General features: G+C 41.0%; 1 protein-coding gene across 1 annotated transcript; it reads left to right on the top strand.

Annotated features, from left to right (window-relative positions):
- On the top strand, nucleotides 1–14285 carry pbxip1a (pre-B-cell leukemia homeobox interacting protein 1a). Its single transcript, XM_053489712.1, has 11 exons — nucleotides 1–127; nucleotides 696–786; nucleotides 8421–8499; nucleotides 8634–8707; nucleotides 8997–10305; nucleotides 10390–10611; nucleotides 10731–10754; nucleotides 11303–11334; nucleotides 11435–11527; nucleotides 11647–11809; nucleotides 13486–14285. Exons 1-11 carry the CDS (start codon nucleotides 96–98, stop codon nucleotides 14283–14285), a joined length of 2919 nt encoding a protein of 972 aa, XP_053345687.1. The 5' UTR covers nucleotides 1–95.
- The last annotated feature ends 449 nt before the right edge of the window (nucleotides 14286–14734 follow it).

Raw genomic sequence — 14734 nt, 5'->3', positions numbered from 1 at the left:
GTTAATAAGTAACGAACAGCTTTATGTCGCTTTGGTGTCACATTTATAGACGTTTCACTAGATAGCGCGTGTATTCATCGTGATCCCAGCTGCGCATGCTCAGAGCCGGTGACGAATTAGCTGCAGGGTGAGCTAACGATTTTTATAAAGAAGCTCAGGAAACATTTACTAAGATATTGTTTTACTGTTTCACACATTTTACCTTTATTAAATAATTAAGAGTCAGATACAATATACATACAATCATTAAATACAATAAATAAACAATGTCTCGTGTAGCGTATTCACTTCTTTCCTCTTGCTGTTGTTGTTGTTGTTTATGTTTATCTGGTCCATTTCTGAAATCTGTACTTTTAGATTTGAAACACGACTTATTGTTTTAAATGTAATTTTCCTTTGATAACGCTGTTGTTATGATAGCCTGCGCCTCGTGACGTACCGCGCGTGCACCCTGTAGCCCGACGTCGCTCTCATTTCCGGGTCAGTAACAGCGCTGCGTTCGCGTTACCTAGGAAACGGAAAGTGACGTCATGTTCGAGGGTATTTAACTCGTCCAGAGGTATTAATTGCGATTTGTGGTGACATGTCATGAGCGGCCATGTTGGTGACGTCACTTGTTTCTCCCAGTTATGACTTTTAGTTGCAGCTGGGGATCCACCTCATTAACACTCAGTATATGTGAACTCATTTTGCAGTTGCTGGGCCTCCCGGACACCGGCGATGTCAGATAACAGCACCGGCAGCAGCGGCTCATCCACTAACAGCTGGACCCTCCTCTCTCCAGAGGTAAACTAGGAGATTAGTGAAAGATGTAATACATCGGGCTAGTAGTTTCTTTTTCCTTATTATATCAAAGAACCACATCCTCAACCAGACCGCTCTCTATAGAACTCGGCTCTGTTCTCAGATCTACATCAAGTCCGGTTCGTTATAACTAACACACCACCACCTTAAAGTGCCCCTATTATGCCATTTTAAAGGTTGCTGATATTGCTTAATGAGTCTCTTAAAACAGGTTTACATGTATGCAAGCTCAAAAAACACTTTAGTTTTCTCCAAAAATAGATTTAATTTTATCCCATTTTTAAATGATTTGTAAACGACTCGTGTGAAGCAGTTTGAAGATTCAGTCTGTCTAAACCCCGCCTTTCCGTGAGCCCTCACTGCTGTGATTGGTCAGATGGCGCGGTGATTTATGATTGGTCTACCGCTACAGCGTGTGTCGGAAAACGAAACGCCCATGACCATAACTGAACGACGGCTCTGGAGACGCGTCAATACATAGAAAAGATGGCGTCGATTTTACCGTGTAACGACCAGCTAATTTTATATTACCTGTGGCTACAAAACTCGAGAGGTCTTTTATCTTTGTGTCGGTGTTGCGTTAAAAGGCTGGTGAGCAAAAAGGACAAACAAGTAGATAAAGCAAACGTGTATTATACAAAACTAAATAAAGTAAACCAAAAAGGTGCACAACAACCAAACAAAGACATAAACAATATTTACAAACTATATATAATAAACGATATGTGTATGTGTGCGAGTGAGTGGAAAATGTCCATATATGTGTGTTATCCGAGTATACCGAGTATGGTTCGGTCTTATCGGGGTTAATGACGTCCGAGAGGCCGATGACGGAGGGTGAGAAGTCGGGGAAATATGTCCAGTCAAAGATAATCCTGTAAAAAAATCTTTGAAGGAAAATGATCCACAACAATCTCCCCTTTTCTGGTCCAAACAAATAATGCCAGCGCTGCTCCACCATTACTACTCCACCATCCACCCCTCTTTCCCAGCTGTTCCTTTGAAGGAAGGTCTCCGTCGCAAACAACCTGCCCGCCATCTTACAATTACCGTTAATTAACTCTTGTTAATGTGACTGAGCATTCATGCCAGGTTCGCTTAAACACTTTGTAATAAAAAAAAACAACAACAATAAAAAACAAGAGCACACGAAATCCTCGCGCATGAGCCTTGCCACTTCGCGAGTGTTAGAGTCCAGTCTTGGTGAATGGTGGAGAATAAACAGTTAAAAAGGATTTCATGTGCTCTCGTTTTCCATTGTTTTTTTATATTACAAAGTGTTTAAGTGAATCCGTCATAAATGCTCGGTCACATTAACAAGAGGGTGGTAACGTTAATTGTAAGATGGCGGGCAAGTTGTTCGTGATGTAGAACATTGTGGACATTATGCAACTATGTTACGGAGTGACATGGATCCGTAACAGAGTAAAAATAGATTTGCTAACGACTCGTTTAGGCGAATGTGAGCATTTTTTTTTTTTTTTAATAGACAAAAACTTTATCGTGCACTGTCAGCGTCACAGATAGGGCAGATAGTAGCTACATGAGACACTGCATGAAGAAAAATATTTGAAAAAGCGTAATAGTGGCACTTTAATGGCAGTGACTTAATTTAATCCTGACTATGTTATATACAGTGGGGTAAATAAGTATTTGACACATTAGCATTTTTATCAATAAGGGGATTTCTAAGTGGGCTATTGACACAACGTTTCCATCAGATGTAGCCTTCAAGCCAGATGTTAAATTCATACAAAGAAATCAGAACATTTAAGTATACAAGTTGAGTCATAATAAATAAAGTGAACATATTCAATTTAATTCAATTTTATTTGTATAGCGCTTTTAACAATTTCATTGTCGCAAAGCAGCTTTACACAATCAAAATAATTATTTAAGTCTGTATGGAACGTGAATGTGTATGAATCAAAATGAGCAGTTTGTCCCTGGTGAGCAAGCCGAGGGCGACAGTGGCAAGGAAAACCTCCCTGAGATGGTAATAGGAAGAAACCCTGAGAGGAACCAGACTCAACAGGGAACCCATCCTCATTTGGGTGAAACGGAAAGCAGTAAATTATCTGCATTTATACAGTGTGTAGGGTGGGAGGCAGTTCAGCTATAATAGCTGATGTTAATTGTTGTTAATATGGAGTTCAGGTAGCTATTGGAGGCTCAGGTAGACTTGTAGGAAATTCCAGTCCTGAACTATCGAGCAACTGCAGCTAAGTCAAGTCTTCAGAGAAACAGCTGTCAACACCAGTTGAGGCCAGAACCGTCTTTGTGGTAGAGTGAAACCATCCCCTGACACCAGACGCATTTCAAAGACACACGGGCTACCATGTGACGAGATCTCCAACCAGAAGCGGGGATTGGTCAGACAGGTCCAGAGGGCAGAGGGAGTCTGGGTCACTGGCAGCTCAGGAACGACATGTGTAGCTCAACAGAGAGAGGGAAAGAGAGAGGGAAAGAGAGAACAGAAAGGGGAGAGCAGAAAAGGAGAGATAACAGTTAGGTCTGGTCACAGTCACATAATGTATAATGTGAATGTATATTAACTGTAGAGTGCAAGCAGAGACTCCGGCAGGACTAACTATGACATCATAACTAAAAGGGAGAGCCAGAAGGAAACATGTATGTAAAGCAAACAATCACCTCACCGTTTACAAACCTGAGTGATCAATACAAGTTGGTAGTACAGCATCTAAACATACCAGTTCACAATAATACTCTACGTCCATGAGTCCCCTAGATCTGCTCCTTTACCCAAGACAAATCTATTTATAAAAATTCTTGATTAAGAAAATAGGTTTTTAGCCTGGACTTAAACACTGAGACTATGTTCGGGACTCACAGTATTTGGAAGACTATTCCATAACTTTGGGCTTTGTAAGAAAAAGCTCTGCCCCCAGCTGTAGTTTTCATAATACGCGGTACTGACAAGCAGCCTGCATCCTTTGATCGAAGTAGGCGGAGCGAATCGTAAGACACCAGCAGTTCACTCAGATACTGCGGCGCGAGAACATTTGATGCTTTATATGTCAAAAGTAGTATTTTAAAATCAATGCGAAATTTCACAGGGAGCCAATCAAGTGAAGATAAGGTAGGTGTGATATGCTCGTATCTTCTGGTTCTAGTGAGGACTCTCGCTGCTGCATTCTGGACCGAAGCTTGTTTATGCACAGCCAGACAGTAAGGGATTACAATTGTCCAACCTAGAGGTAATAAAAGCATGAACTAGTTTTTCTGCATCGTTTAGCGACAATATATTTCTTATATTGGCAATATTTCTGAGGTGAAAGAATGCTATCCTGGTAATATTATCCACATGAGCTTCAAATAAAAAGCTCGTATATAAACATATTAAGATAACAAGGTGCAAAATGGAATAGAAAGCCAGGAGATCACCAGAAAACTCTCAGTATTGAGAGAGAAACCCTGCCCCCTATCAGTATTAATTGATATCAGCTGCTTTAGTCCTAGTTGATGACCTATAAAGACTTCTCATTACCCAGGAGGCACACAGAAAAGACTTCAGGATGGGTAAAAGCAAAGAACTCTCCCAAGATATTTGTAATCTTATGCATGAAAAGCATTCTGATGGGAATGGTTATAGGTGCATTTCCAGAGTGCTGAATGTTCCTGTGAGCACTGTGGGGGCTATTATCTGGAAATGGAAAGAGCATCAGTCCACCATAAACCAGCCACGATCAGGTGCTCCATGTAAGATCACTGTCTGAGGTATCAATTGGTAATTATAGGGGGCAGGGTTTAACACCTTGTTATCTTCATGTGTAAAAGATCCCTGTATGGGGAGTCCAAAGAATAATCAGGAGAGTTCTCCTCCAGCCAAGAACCACTCGGGCAGAACTTCAGGAAGACCTTGCATCAGCAGGTACTGTTGTTTCAAAGAAAACTTTAAGCAATGCACTTAAGCGCCATGGCATCCATGTACGCTCACCACGCAAGACTCCATTGCAGAACAAAAACAATGTTGAGGCTTGTGAGAAGCCTGTGGATTATTGGGACACTAAAGTATGGTCAGACGAAAGCAAAATGTAACTTTTTGGCAGTTATTCTACACACCATGTTCAGAGAAGAAATGGCACTGCTCACCACCCCAAGAACCCCATACCAACAGTTAAGTTTGGGTGTGGAAGCATCATGGTTTGGGACTCCTTTTTAGCAAAGGGTACTGGCAGAGTTCATATTATTGAAGGCAGGATGAATGGAGAAATGTACCGAGACATCCTGAATAAAAATCTGCTGCCATCTACCAGAAAGCTGAAAATGAAAAGAGGGTGGACATTTCAGCAAGACAATGATCCCAAACACAAGGCCAAGGAAACATAAAGTGGTTTCAAAAAAAGAAAATCAAGTTGCTTGTATGGCCCAGTCAATCATCTGACCCAAATCGCATAGATAATCTTTGGAGAGAATTGAGGATCGAAGTTTATAAAAAAGGCCCAAGGATTCTTCAAGATTTAAAGACTGTTTGTTTGGAAGAACAGGACAGAATTACTCCTGAGCAATGCAGACGACTGGTCTCTCCATACAAGAGGCGTCTAGAAGCTGTAATCACCAACAAATTTTTTTCTACAAAGTATTAAACAAAGTGCATTCAATACTTATTCCCTGTGTCATTTCACTTTATTTGTTATAACACAACTTGTGTACTTAAAATGTTCTGATTTCTTTGTATGAATTCAATATCTGGCGGAAACGTTGTCAATAGCCCACTTAAAAATCCCCCTTACTGATAAAAATGCTAATGTGTCAAATACTTATTTTCCCCACTGTATTTATTAAATCACTTAGTAAAAAAAACAAGATATGCAAGAAGCATGTAAATAAAGCATATAAATCACAAATAAAAAAGAGACACTAATAATCCGAAATTAAGTTAAACGCAATGCAACCTCGAATTGCAATTTTATGTGGCAAAGTGACAACAATGCAAATAGGATTAATCGCGCAAAGAACAGGCATGGTGCCAAATTACGCATGCACACACACATAGGCTAAAGTAGAGAGGGAGAGAGAAAATAGATTTTTAACCCGTTATGAGATTTTCATTTGCTTTACATGCGCACACACACGTGTGTTATAAGAAAGAGTACACTCGCGCTGTACACACGCGCTTACAAACACAAAATAAAATATGTTTTACTTACACACACACACGTGGTCACAGTGTTATAGTTAACAGTACACTCGTGCGCGGATGTTGATTATACCAGTAAGAGACGCGCACTAAGACCCAGCAGGGAAGACGATTACACACAATTCCGCAGCGCAAGATAGAAATAAACTGTTGGCTCAGGTGTAATTACGTGACGCTCGGCGTCAAAACAAGAAGCGCATGCGCATGATACTCAGTGCTCGTTAACCAAGACTTGCTCGTTTTCCAAATCAAAATTCATTACAAATCTTTGCTCGTCATTCCGCATGCAAACCGTGTTACTCTTAATCCGAGGTTTCACTGTAATAGATAAAAAAACTATGCATTTATATGGATCCTTGCTGGTGTGTGTAGATGAAAAGTTATCATTACATTAACGTGTAAATTTGACTTCTACTGGAATATAGGTATGATGTCGCAAATATGTAGAATTTTCAAAATAAACATATTATTATTTCTATTACATTTACATTTAGGCATTTGGCAGACGCTCTTATCCAGAGCGACTTACAAAAAGTGCTTTAAAGATTACATCATTAGATACATACACTGGGTTACCTAAGTTAATAACTAAGTGCCATTATTTAAACACAACTGGGAAGAGGGTTTTTTTTTGGGTGGGGGGGGGGTTAGTCAAAGTACTGCAGAAACGAATGTCTTGAGTCGTCGTTTAAAGATAGTCAGAGTCTCTGCTGTACGGACATCTAGAGAAAGTTCGGTCCACCACCTAGGTGCAGGAACAGAAAAGAGCCTGGATTAATGCCGCCCTCGATCCCTGAGAGATGGTGGGATGAGGCGAGACTGAAAAGCTCAGACAGGAACAAGGTGTTCAGCGCTCCAGGCCTCGATCTATAAAACAATATGGGAATCTTTTTGGCCTTAAATTTTTTTTCTGTTATAAATTAAACATGTAGCTTAATTAAGGCGGTAACGTAACATATATAACAAGGTCCAACATGATTTTGTTCACTCTCATCCCAGTAATTAAATTTTTTGAAGTCCTGATTTGATTAGGGCCCAAACGTTATGACACCAGCACGATGATGACATGACCGCTCTGCTCTGATAATGTATTTTTTAATAGTGCTGATGTCATAATGTGCGAAGGTCCTCTTGTTCTTTCAAGGATTATTAGGGCCCAGGCACTATGACATCAGTCCTATGTCGTCATAGTGTGTGAGGGCCAGTATTGGGGGACTAACTAATTACGTTACATAATTACTGTCATTAAAAAGTAATTAGTTACATTACAGCGTTTCTTTCTGATAAAAGTAACTAGTTCGAGTACTTTTCCATTGCAGAAAATAAAAACTCCTTTGTGATTGCTCATGCATGTTGTTTTAGTGTTGTTTTGGTGCTGTGATTAGGTTTCCATCTTTCCGTGCGTCGGTCTTTGCATAGGGAACTACTGCTGTCTGGCTCATGGATTACATAAACTGTCTGAATAACGGATTACATTTTTGAAAAAATAACTAAATTACCAAGTACTTAAATGGCGGACCTAACACGTTAGATTACTCGTTACATCAAAAAAGTAATCCAAGTACTCTAATGCGTTACACCCGATACACATAGTTCCGAAATTAAAGCTGAATGGACATGTTTGATGTTATCTGATTCGTAGCAGCTGTCGTAAACAGTCATCAGTCGTCCAAGTGTTTGCTTAGAGGATACAGTATATTGAACAACACTTAGCTAAAAGTCAAAGTAACAGCTGTACATGCAACCACAGACAACTGTAGACATGTTCAAACGTATCTGGATGCATTTTTGGGAAATGTCCTGTGTCAAATATTTTTACCCAATTAATGCCGTCCTACTGTGAGTGTGTTTGGCAAGGGACACGCCGTTGCCGTCGGACCAATGTTTGCTGGGTAATGTCTTGTCTCGTTTGGTGAGCTGTAGATTGTGTGTAAACGACCTGCAACAAAGGGAACCCACAAAACAAATGAGCTTTTTGTTTTTCTTTTTTGTTTACTAGCTGTTTTACAAAAAGCCATTATATTTCAGACTGTACGATGCTGCATGCATTTCACTAAGTGGTTTTGGAGATCTCTGTCTCTACAGACCTCCATTTGACCACTGTGTGAGTAATATGATTCTAATAAGTTGGACAATTAAATGGTTTAGTAGGATGTAATTACTTTGATTTGTCAGGATGGTTTCAGTGTTTGTTAGATGGGTTAATATTATCTTTATTCATTCTCTTTGTCTGATTATACGCTGTTTGTATCTTGCACAGCTCATTTCTTTTGACCCATCGCACACACACAGACACACACATGTGGACATATTTAGAATATTGAAAGAGAAAATCAATCAAAACCGATCAGTGTTTCAGGAGCGATGAGGGGTCCATGCTGTTTGCATCCTCTTATGTGTGAGGTACGTTATTTGTACAAGGAGAATACTCAGAGACGGGTTTTATCTGTTTCAGGAGGCAGACATTGCTGGAGCAGGAGACGATGGAACTGAGAGTATTGGTGATGTACCCAGCCTTTCAGAGGAACTTGCAGGTCACTTCTTCAGTCATGTGTTTGTGTTTCGTCTCATTACACACACTTGGATTAAGTGATTAGAAGCTTTAAAATAAATTGCATTTGGGTGTGTGTACTGTCTGACTGAGCTTAATATCTTTGTTTAATCCCAGGAAGCTGCTTGGAGATGAAGCCAAGTGATCATGAAGCTCCACCGGAGACTGTCCTGTCAGAAGAAGGACACCAGGTTATTATTAGCAATCTTATGAAACTTTTCAATATATTACTCTACTTTATTTATCTCTTTACGGATTATTATATGACTCCAAGTTTTTGTGACTACTTTAATCTTAAACCAGAGGAGATCTGTTGTAGGTCAGTGTAGAGCTGGAATAGCTGATGAGTACAGAACAGAGTCTGATAAAGGCAATATTCACAGTTTTTTTAAAGATTATTAAATATTACAAATAGCACATTTATCTAATAACACAGTTATAAAAACACCTTTATTATAGACACGCATATCTTATTTGCAGGTTTGCCAGGAAACCTCCCCGGAGTTATTTGACGAGGGCGCAGTGTCTGGTCCAAGTGTTGAGGCTGATCCTGAGATCTGTGCACCCGTCATCCACGCTACTATCACAACCTCACCACCGGACAACGACCTGCTCGGGGCCGTTCCCTTCAGCATATCTACCGAGTCATCAGTCTTTCTTTCACAGGAGCCTTTCCTTGAAACATCCTATGAAGAATCTTTATTTAACCTGCAGCCTGTCTTCGATTTTTCACCCAAAGAATATGTTGTAGCTGAAACAGCACCTGAACATGTGGATAAAGATGCCCCAGTCTCAGAACCCATAGCTGAAATTGGACCTGTTTCTGAACCTCTACATGACTTTCCTCCTGCCTCAGAACCTGTACATGAAATTGCCCCTGCCTCAAAACCTAAAGCTGAACTTTCTCCTGCCAAAGAACCCAAAGCTGAAATCGCCCCTCCTTCAGAGCCCGTAACTGAAATTGGACGTGTCTCAAAACCTGTAGATGAAATTGGACCTGCCTCAGAACATAAAGCCGAAACTACCCCTGCCTTAGAACATAAAGCCGAAACTACCCCTGCCTTGGAACATAAAGCCGAAACTACCCCTGCCTTGGAACATAAAGCCGAAACTACCCCTGCCTTGGAACATAAAGCCGAAACTACCCCTGCCTCGGAACATAAAGCTCAAATTGCCCCTTCTTTAGAGCATGTAGCTGAAATTGGACATGTCTCAAAATTTGTAGAAGAAATTACCCCTGCCTCAGAACCTAAAGCTAAAACTACCCCTGCCTCAGAACCTAAAGCTGAAATTACCCCTGCCTCAGAACCTAAAGCTGAAACTACCCCTGCCTCAGAACCTAAAGCTGAAATTACCCCTGCCTCAGAACCTAAAGCTGAAACTACCCCTGCCTCAGAACCTAAAGCTGAAACTACCCCTGCCTCAGACCCTAAAGCTGAAACTACCCCTGCCTCAGAACCTGTGAATGAAATCAGACCTGCCTCAGAACATAAAGCTAAAATTGTCCCTGCCTCAGAACCCGTAGTTGAAATAAGCCCCATCGCTGGACCTCCAGATATAACCCTTGGCTCTGAGAGTAGTCGTACCTCTGCAGTCCCTGTGTCAGATATTGAGACCGGGGTAAGCTCTTGCCCTGAAAGCTCGTCCCCTAGTCTGTCTTCACCAATTAATTTTAGCTCTGCAGCTGAAGGCCCTTATCCTAAAACCCCTGCTTCCTCAGTCTTGGAAAAGAAAGAGCTTGTATCTGACACTGAGGAACAGAAGTCCGTGTTTGTCTCGAGGGAAGCAGGTACAGTATGTAAATCGTAACAATCTATCGTGTCCTTTCGCTTCATCTCATTTCCAGACTCTCACTTGCTCCTGATCTGTTTAGAGTCTCTTGGCACCGATGTGCTTATTGAGTCCCGAGGACAGGGCAGCGGACTGCGACAGCGACGTGTGCATTATTCTGAGGAGCTGAGACAGAGCACAGATGAGGAAGACGAAGAGGAGTTTCAGCTGCCGGACAGGAAAGAAGAGAGACCTGGCTTTGCAATAAGTTACCTGATCATAGGAGCTCTGGCACTGTTATGTCTAGGGTCCCTTTTTTTTTCTGGTAAGTTTTTTTTTGTAGTAGCAGTATTTCCTTAAAAGAACAAACAGAACCGTATTTCCAGATTTCAGAAAAGTTTCTGGGTGTTTAATGTTAGCTGTTGTATTGTGTTGCATCTCCAGGTTCTGTACTCGACCAGGCTGGTGGTAGGTACAGCTAGGTGGCAGTATAAGCCTGTGTAGTGCCTGCAGGTAGAGGTCTCCCTTTAGTGCTGAATCAGTCCTGGCTCTAACATTTCCCATGACCTCTACTAGACCAGAACCACAACTGTTAAACACCGTAGCTCACAAACCTGACTAAAGCTGCAGACGTCAGCTGCCTGGGACGTGTCTCTCCTAATGTGTGGTTTCCTGGACTTCCTCATAATGTCCAACCTTAAGAGCTGATATACACGACACTTGTAGACTGTCACTGACGGTTGTATTGTGGTGTCTTGGCTTTGTGTGAGTGGCTTCACTAAGAGCATGTTGAGACAATGTTTGGAATGCATTTCGACACATTCACAGAATTTCTGACTAAACTGTGCCGTGTATGCCAGATCAGTGTGTGCCATATTTTCATTTAAGGAAACAAAGAAATTAAGAATGGCACAGCTTACTTATGTTCATTTTATGTATCATATTTCTATTTAATTTCTTTCACTCTTTCTCTTTTATCTCTGTTTTCCTGACTCTTTCTCTCTCTTTCTCTCCAGATGACTTTGATGGCTCAGAGTTAAGTGACCAGGTTGACTCTTTTCTACTAACTTCATACTGTTGGCTGTTTCTGTGGAAAATGCCTGTTTTGCGGGTTTATCTAATCTGTACACCGATCTCTTCCATCCTAGGAACTTCTTGAAAAACTTGTGGAAGAAAACAAGCAGATTTCCATACTGGAGAAGCAAATACAGGTTGGAACAGCCATAACTTGTTGTGTTACGGTTCATCCTCACCTTATCGTGTCGTCTTGTATAAAAATGTAAATTGTTTGTTACATCATACTCCTACACTGGGATGCATTTTATATGCAGGACTAAACTATAAACAATAATTTTTCTAGGAACAAAGGGATGAACTGGACAGGGCGTTGAGGGCAGCGGCAGAGAAACCAATCAGTGAAGAAGAACATGCCAGGATGAAGGAAGAATTGTCTGCATTGCCAAGTCTGAAAGAAGAATTAGAGGCACTTAAAGCTAGGATCTCTGAGCTCACTCAGCTCACAGGTACACCACAGATGTCTGCAAATCCACCGTACTACTGTAAGAGTAATTAGGTTCCGTCACTAATGCTCTGTCCTGTGCTGGTAATAAAAAAATTAAAAGCAAGCAGCATGATTATAAGATCATCAAAGTTATAGATGCGATCGATTGGCCCCTGATAAAAATTTGGACTTGCCATGACCCGTGAGACATCTCAGACATGTCCGATTCTCTGCTGATTTTACGCGCGAGCTTAAGGGGTGCAACAGAAATGCAATTATTCTCTCATCTGGATGGATGTGGAGAGTACGAATCCCTCTACAGCCACCTCTAGCATATATGTATACAGCTCTGGAAAAAAATAAGAGATCACTGCAATTTACCCCAGAAAACTTCATCACGAGAAAAATGGAGGGTCATAAACCATCAAGCAAAGCTGAGCTATTGTGCTTTTTTGCAAGAAGACTGATATAAAGTTACCCAACAGCAATGTGAAAAACTGGTGAAAAGCCAAAACACATGAAAGCCGTAACTGCAAATCGGGGTTATTCCACCAAATACTGATTTTTTTAATGTTATTTAGTTAAAGCATTAACACAATTTCCTTATAAATTATTAGCAATTTGTTTTGTTTGAGTTATTAGTTTATAATGTTTTTAATATTATTTTAGTTTTTAGTTTTATTATCGTTAGCAGTTCACAAAAAAATTAACAAAACTATTCATTTTACCCATACATGCACCTGTAAGGGAAAAAAAATACAACATAGGACAGTGGTCTCTTATTTTTTTTTTAGAGTTGTACTGTATATAGAGTCAGCTAAAAAATATATATATACACATTTTAACATGGAAAAAATGTATCCCTCTCTTCTGACGATCACATGACGGCATCAACGATGGTGCAACTACTGAAACATTAATATTACACATCGCTGTCAATAATTCAATTTGAGGTTTTAAAAAGGGCATAGATAACATCTGTTGTATGTAAATGTGTATAAATTTTTGGGATGACCCCCTGCCTGGCCAAAAAACAAGTCACTGTTTCAGAAAGGTCAAATGATTGTCCTAGATTTAACAAAGAAAACATGACAATGAATGAATTAGATTAACAGCTGTCCATCACATTATTAAAACCTGGAGTTATAGTGTTGAACCCTCAACTTAGTGGAAGAATAAATGCATGTTGAAGCTGCATGTGAAAAAATGATCAGTAGAAATCTCAGCTCTGTTTAATAGTTAAATTAAGATAATTTCCATACACACACACACAGACACACACACACACACACACACAATGTAATGAGAAAGGATTGGGCTTAAACAGATGTGTGTCCATAAGAAATCCAGGCGTGACGACCTGAATGTACTGAATCACCAGATTATCACATCCATGGAGTTTTTCTTCCCTGATGGCACAGAGTGACAGAGTGTTTCTGGGAGCATTAGGAGTCATTTTCACACATGAACTGGACACCACAGTGTGTGTGTGATCAAAATTAAAGGCAGAAGGACAAACCAATAGACTGTGAGACGTTAGTTTTTAGTCAGGCAGTGTATTATAGGATAATGTTTTTTTTGTTTTTATTATTAATGTTCCTGATAGGACGCTGCTTTTAGGACAACATGAAGAACCAAAGCAGTTTGTGTGGTTTTATTGGTTTATTTATGATTGCTATTTTGTCCCCGTCCCTTTAGGTAACCAACTCTCAGAACCTTCTCCTGGACCTGACAGGCGGCGGGGGAGACAAGATGAGCTCACGAGACAAATGACTCTTCTGGAACAGAGCAGAACGCGGTTGGAAGGGATGAAAAAACAGAACCAACCCAAGAAATGGTTAAGAGAAAGACTGGTTGAGATGCAGCAGAGGTTATCAGAACAGGTCGACCACATAGGCAGGAAAGATGAGTGGAGGAGGAAGCACAAGGGAGGAGAAGCAAGGAAGAATGAGATGGGTGACAGTGTCCAAAAGCGCAAAGAGCTCTTAAAGAAGTACCGCTATGACTGGGAGCATAAGAAGTCTGAGAGGAAGCTGGAAAGAGAGACGAGGAAGCAGGAGAGGTCTTGGCAGGCCAGGCCCGGCCACAAGCATAAGCATGATCATAAAGTGCAGCATGAATCAAAGGACTTCTGGAAACTTCAGGAGAAGAAGCTCAGGAGCAACCGAAATCCTCCTGAGCACTGCCATGATGTGTCCAGCTGTGCTGAAGTACAGGGCCTCATTCGTGTTAAGCTCTCTGATTTCCAGGACCTCCTGGATGTCTACCTGAACAAGTTGCAAGGGCTCACTGAGGAGCACAAGCAAGCTTTCCATCATCTTGTTGCCCAGTCTTTTCATGGTGGTGTCTTCAGCCACGACAGATCACTCTTCAGTGAGTTTGTGGAAGATGTGGCTGACATTTTGGAGGACCTGGTGGATGTTCTGATGGACGATGACGAGCTGGAGAAGGAGATGGAGGAGTTTGAGAGGGAGGCGCTGTTGAAGTTTGCGGCGTAGAGCAGCACGTTGGAGCAGGGCTGACGAGGATACCATATGATCACTAAACGTAATTCTTTTCCCCAAGCTGTGTGAGGAGTGTGTTTCTGAGGTCTTTTGTAAAGTTCTGGCAGGAAAAAAAAACGCCAACACAAAGTTTCCTCTCGAAGCAGTTTCCCCTAAGCTTCTTCATGTGTTAACGGCAGTAAGCTTGTAATGTTTGTACAGTAAGAGGTGTGTGTCTTCTGTGTGATGGGTGTCACACTACCTCTGTTCCTAAAAGCCTGCAGTTTCTGGCCTGCAGTGTAAAGCGGTACACACAAAAACTGTTCCTTTTTCACATCATCTTCAGGAGACAACGGTTCTGTTGCCTCCATCATCAGTGACTATGTTAAACTGCACAGGGCTACAATATAAGACACAGATGCAGGTATTTGTGTGTGCTGTAGGTGTTTGTGTTTGCCCTGGAC

Source organism: Clarias gariepinus, chromosome 28 (genome assembly GCF_024256425.1).
Source record: "Clarias gariepinus isolate MV-2021 ecotype Netherlands chromosome 28, CGAR_prim_01v2, whole genome shotgun sequence".
Taxonomy (NCBI): Eukaryota; Metazoa; Chordata; class Actinopteri; order Siluriformes; family Clariidae; genus Clarias; species Clarias gariepinus.
This window is presented reverse-complemented; position numbering and strand designations above follow the sequence as displayed.